At 41.4% G+C, this 6,000-nt stretch overlaps 1 protein-coding gene across 3 annotated transcripts in view; it reads left to right on the top strand.

Moving 5' to 3' along the window:
- Positions 1–6,000, top strand: part of Ttc7b (tetratricopeptide repeat domain 7B) — a 209,242-nt gene that overhangs the window by 157,709 nt on the left and 45,533 nt on the right. For 2 of the 3 annotated variants that reach the window (XM_010616297.3, XM_010616299.3), the window contains exon 17: positions 3,676–3,726. The exons of the other annotated variant lie outside the window; for it this stretch is intronic. In XM_010616297.3, coding sequence (XP_010614599.1) covers positions 3,676–3,726 — 51 coding nt within the window. The remainder of the gene's footprint in view (positions 1–3,675; positions 3,727–6,000) is intronic. 3 annotated transcript variants of the gene reach the window in all.

The raw sequence follows: 6,000 nt of genomic DNA, 5'->3' as shown, positions 1-6,000 counted from the left end.
CTTTTTTTTTTTTTTTTTTTTTTTGCAGAGTATTTTAAGGTAAATCTCAGACATCATATCATGCCCATAAAAATCTCAGGTCTATGGATAAGAACTTTATCTCCACAATTCCATTCTTTTCCCAGGTCATTATACAGCACAACTCAGTGTTCTTGATCTCAGAAGTGGTTGATTAACTGAAATATGTTTTTCTGCCTCTGGAACTTCCATGTGAAGATCTGTGGAATAATAAATAAGAGGAGGAACTCACATCTCTAAGCTTGGGGCCAATCAAGTCCACTGTGCTAAAACAGCATAGTTATATTTTATTAAACAGACATGTCAAACTAGGAAAGCCCCACTTAGCAAACATGACTTCCCCTCTGGCTTCCTGTGCCCCCACCTCTGTCATCCAGTAGTCCCTGGCCAGCAAAATGAGGAATTGGATAGAGTGACAGTTTTTACTTTGAAACTATGAGTCATTGTCTTTTCTTTGGAATACGTTGGTAGATCCTTAAATAGAGGATGAAAAAAAATATTTTTCTTCCTTTTGCCTTCAAAACAGGATGTAGGGTAAAAAGATTTATCTTTAATCATTGGTAGATATTACCAGATACCTGTCCAAAGCAACATAAATATTTTTAACTTGAAAGGTTTAATCCATTCTGCTTGGGAGAGTTTCTAATTGCGGCTGTGGTGGTCTCTGCATCGCCACACTTCCCTCCAGCTCTTAAAAATGAAGGCAGCAGTACCAACTTCCTTTTCAAAGTACCTGCCAGCTGCTCCCAACCAAAAACACAGAAATTTCCATTGTCACAACTCTGGGACCATGACATACCATTGCACCTCAGTGTACTGCACCTTGGAGAACTATTTTTATAGTAAACTTTGTAAGTGCTTCTCATAAAAAAAACAAATCTATAAAAATTCCTAGCCTTTTTCAATTGAAAAGTAATGAGTATCCTGTAGAATACTCTGGATATTGTAGGTTAAACATGTATTGTTTTCAGTAGATCACAGCACTGCATCTATGGCCAGGTAAATCTGAAATTTTATTCAGTGATGATGTTGCAAAAAGAAATTTGTTTTTTTCGAGAAGCACTTGTATTCTCTCATCAAGTAGAGGAATGATTGTGTACTATATGACCTCCTTTTCTTTGCAGCTTATGTGAGTATATTAAAAGCTAGTTTATTTTTTCTTTGTGTTTCTAAAGGGTTTTTTGCCTTTATCCTTTTTTTTCTCTTTCACTTTTTTAGTGTCAGATTCCTCCTCCTCCTCCTCCTCTTCTCTTTCAAGAACCGAATCTCCTCTCCACCTGTTTGTATCTTCTCATCTTCATTCTCATCCCAAACCTGATACCTTTGTGTGGCCCCCTGCAACTCATTCATTCAGTGACTCAGGTCCCCACCATCGCCAGGAACCCTCTCTCTGTAAACATGGTTTTTCCTTTCTTGTTAGACCTGCTTCATTTGCCTAATGTTTTATTTTCTGATAATCTTCCTAACTGATAAGCTGGATAGGAAACTCCATCAAACCTATCGGAAAGAAGATCTTGCTTATTTGAAAATCCAGAGCTGTCAGGGGCGGAAAGAAACCTGAGGTTGCAGACATTCGTGTCCAAGTTCCAACCTCCTCTGAGAAGTAGAAGAGACCAGTGGAGCTTTCCTAGAATATTACTTTTAACTCTTGAGCCCTCCTGTGCTTTCCTAGAGTTGATAAAAATACATACAATTAATCTTTGTTAAATAAATGGCAAATTACGATATTTTGTAATGATTTAATCCTTGAGTTTTCTGGGTTTCAATTTAGAAATTAATTTCAGTCAGTATATAATAATCAAGCTCAAATTCTAAAGGTAATGGCCACATGACTATTAAATATGTGGTTCTCAAGCTATACTGTGCATTAAAATGACACAGACAGCTTTTAGAGCTCACCCCAGGGTTTCTGAGTCCACAGGCTGAAGGATTCTACATCCCAAGGATCTGAGCATTTACAAATTGCCCTCTTTTGATTTAGGGCTGGTGGGTTTGGGGCCACATTTTGAGAAACATTGAAAAGGTAGGGTTTGTGTCATGAGACCATGTAAAGAAACTGGAAAGCATTTTAGTCTAATCTTGCTTTTAAATAATGCAGAAATTTTGAAAGCCTGCTTTAGGGAGTTCCATGACCTGTCAATTAAAAACTAAAAATAGAACCCAGTATTAAAATGAAATGCTGGTTGGTAAAGTCCTTAAAAGGGACCTAAATGTGGGTCTCCTCAGGAAAGGCTACCCTCTTTTCTTGCACTCATTTATTTAATGTTCACTTTACTGCCAGCACTGCCAGAAAACATTTAATCTCTGTATCTGTGATTTATACGGGCTCATTTTTGTTCCAAATGTTCAATTATATGCTGAACGAAAGCTCATAAGGGGGGTTGCTGCCAAGAAGAGCCACTCTGCCTAATGTGCTCATCTTCAGGGTGGCCAGGCAGCCGTGTGGAACCCACGCACAGAGCCACCAGAGAAATGAAGTGATCCTTTAAAAGAAACCATCCACATCAAGAAGCACGCCAACCTTACTCATCTGCAGATCGCGAGTCCCAGACTTTGTTTTAATTGCAACCCTAGTTTTATGAAATAGAAAATGAAAATGTTTATAAACTGCTTATTTTTTAAATTTATGTATTTATTTTGGGTTCTGGGGATCAAACCCAGGGCCTTCATGCTGAGCTGCATCTCCAGCCCCTTTTTTATTTTTTATTTTGGAAAGTCATTGAGTTGTCCAGGCCGGACTCAAACTTTCCATCCTCCTGCCTTAACTTCCAAGAGTGCTAGATTACAGGTATGCACCACCAGCCTATGTTGTTTTTAATCCATTTAAAACAGACACTTTCCCTTAATACAATGCCCAGGGCAATTGCCAGCTTTGGGTTTTCAGAAAACTATTTTTTACATGACTTTCGTTGAGTCTGTCATCTTGAAGTGGGATCTCGCGGCCCTGCCCACTTGGTGACACAGCAGACCCACCTGTCTTTGTGACCTGCCAGATTTTGTCTTGTGGCATCCTGGGGAGCCTGTGTTCCCTTAAGCCTTTGAAAACTGAAGAAGTTCTGGGTATTCTAGGGGCTGCTTCTTATCAGATTCATCGGTACATTGTTGGGGAGATGAGCACCCATTGCCTCTGCTGTCCCAAGCAGTGCACAGTGTTTTATTCTTTGTGTCATTGACAATTTGGCAATGAATTTGAATCCCAGCTCTTTCCTACTATAAGCAGGTAGACAAAGCCTGAGGTTTTATGAATTTTTTCTTCCTGCTCTTTGCCTTCCTAGGAATGAAAATTAGCCCAACCCTGCACATTGTTAGACTCAGGATTAGGGTTAATATGTGGAAAGATCTGAAACCTGCTCCTTTTCCTTCCTCTTGGAATTTCCTGCTCTACAAACAAAACATATTACATGAATTGGTCAGTTTCCATGTGCCAAATGAGTATGGGAATGTGGAAGGGAATGCCCAATTGGCCTTGCTTTAGTTTTTAAAAAATATCATTGTTAGTGGAAAACTGTATGTCACTCTTGAATTAAAATCTGATTCCAGACACCCAGACTTACAGTTGGAAGGTTATTAGAACTCTTTGCTTGTTTAGCCTTAATTTTGATTTTTCAACTGTTTTGTTTCTTGGTTTTAATTTTCGGTTTGCTCTGTTGTTCCAAGGCAACTCTCCAGAAGCATACTTTCATGGTTTTCCTTCCCTTTTTTCAGTTAGTAAGTAGCTTACCAATCTATCTATTAACCCTTCCAAGGGTCTCTAGAGCCATACCTCCTTCCACCGTGGAATGTGTATTGTGGTTGTCGAGTGTTGGAAATGTTGGGGTGCTGTGAACATCTCCCTGCTGCCTGCTTGCCCACTCCACCGCCTGGGGCCCACTTTCCTGAGATCTACATGCACTCAGCACAGCCTGGGCTCACACACTGTGGAGGCAGTATTGGTCTGAAGGACTGCAGAAGAAGGCATGGCAGGAAAAGTGGCCACATCAGGGGGGCAGTGGACAGATAAGGGGCCCTGGCACTGATTGGAAGCATGGGACATCCGGCCCACCATGGTGGGTCACCTATAAATTCTAGATCAAGAGAACCAGTTGAATCTTGACATCCTTTCTAGTACAGCCATCATTGTTGCATAGAAAAGCAATTGTAATTGTTAATTTTCCTAAAAAGATAGACTTTACAAAACTTAATGCCACACAGACCAAAAGTTATGGGAGACCAACCTATTCCCTGGAAGTAGGGTTAGTGCTTTCAAATCATTCGTGAATGGTCCCATTTTCCCAAAAGAGATTTCCTAGACATCAGAGTTGTCTCATCAGAGACTCTGGGGAAATAGTCTCTCTCCTGCCAGAGATGCTAATGTAGGCAATGATCCATTGCGTGTGAATAATTTGAGCCTTTAGTTTATGGCGTATAACCCCCACCAAAGCAGTGTGTTTCCTCTCTGAGATCCAGCTCAGCCTAGATGTGGTTTCATTTCTGGTTTAAAAACCGTCCATAATAGAAAGAAGGGTTATGTTTTGGTATTGTTATGACATTAGAGTTCCTCATAAAAGGATTTCATTGTCAGGCTCCTTTAAACATCAGGCACTTGAGAGACATTAAAAATACTTGATGTTCAGAAAATCAGGCCACATTAAACTCTTTGAGCAGCCTTTATTGACTAAAGTGAGGCTTGATATGTTCATGCAAGAGACTTAATTATTTTCTGTAGAAGCAGCTCTAACTCCCTCAAGATCAGGAAGTTCAAGGCCCTTCGAGTTCAAGGACCAGTTCTGCAGAGGAAACCCCTGCAACTCCTTGAATCTCTTTGGATCTTAGTTTCCTCGTCCATAGAAATATAATCGTAATTGTGTTGACACCTTTCTGGTCGGGCAGTAACAGATCCCGATTTTGAGGCCCAGCCAGTGCCTTTCTAGACATAGCCCAGGCAGCCAGGGCTCCCACTTCAGTGCACACCTGTGTGAGGAGCTGGGCAAGGTGTGACTGGCTGTCAGGTCTCTCTGTGTACTGCCCCCTCACTTCATAGATTCATAGGCTTGAGGACACAGGGAGGCCTCGTTCCCGAGTGCACTCGCAGTTTGGAGAAAAATGTGTCCTAATGTTTTATTCGCCTCTCCAAAGAATGTGCCAGAAATCAAGATTGCTGACTTGGGTTGTTGGCTCAGTTTTTCATATCATTGTTGCTGGTGAGACTGCTGCTCTCTCTGGGAATAAGTAACTTGGAGAAGAGAATAAACAGATTAGTGAAAGAAAACACCTCTAAAATGAAATCAGACGGAAAAATGAATTCAAGATACAAGTAATTTTTTTCATGCCATATCAGCTAGCATTTTGTTAATGACTTTCCATTTTCTAACCTACAAGAATGTATATCATGATCAAAAAGTAAGCAGTCAGGTGGTATATTTTACCTCTTGCTCCTAATAAATTTTTTTTTTTTTAGAAAAATCTGTGCATATGAAAGCATTATTCTAGTAACAGCCCTACAGTTTTTGAGTGGTAATTTTAAAAATTTGGGCCCTGACATAAATGGCCTTTTCAAATATAACCTTCTCTTACTATTTAGATTAAATTAAAATTGGTGTAATACCGTTGTCCTTCACTAGTTCTGTGGTGTCTTTCCTTAAGCAGGGCTTAGTGGGATTAGAGGAGATGAATGGCACTCACGCAGAAAGAAGCAGGTGTCTGAAGTAGAGCAGTGCCAGAGTCAGGAACGTTTAGGGCGAGCAGCAGCCTCCCAGGGCCAAGGCCACTTCCGGCCTGAGCCACAGCCTCAAGAATATGCAGCAAGGAGGGCTGAGCCAGCAAGGTGACATCTGCCACAGTCCTCCTGCAGAACGTACTGTCTCCAGCCCAGAGCCAGCGGCAGGCACTGCTCCTTGGCGGCTGGCTTGGCCCTGCATGCTTGCGAATGGCTTCCCTCCATGCTTCCGAGTGCCCACCTGGCCCCCAGCAGCATGCCTGCGGCCCCTGCTTGCCCACTGGTGA

The sequence above is a fragment of the Fukomys damarensis genome, unplaced genomic scaffold (assembly GCF_012274545.1).
Source record: "Fukomys damarensis isolate Sample0158 unplaced genomic scaffold, DMR_v1.0_HiC HiC_scaffold_21, whole genome shotgun sequence".
Lineage (NCBI taxonomy): Eukaryota > Metazoa > Chordata > Mammalia > Rodentia > Bathyergidae > Fukomys > Fukomys damarensis.
Note: the sequence above shows the minus strand (reverse complement) of the source record. Positions and strands in the feature narration are given on the sequence as shown.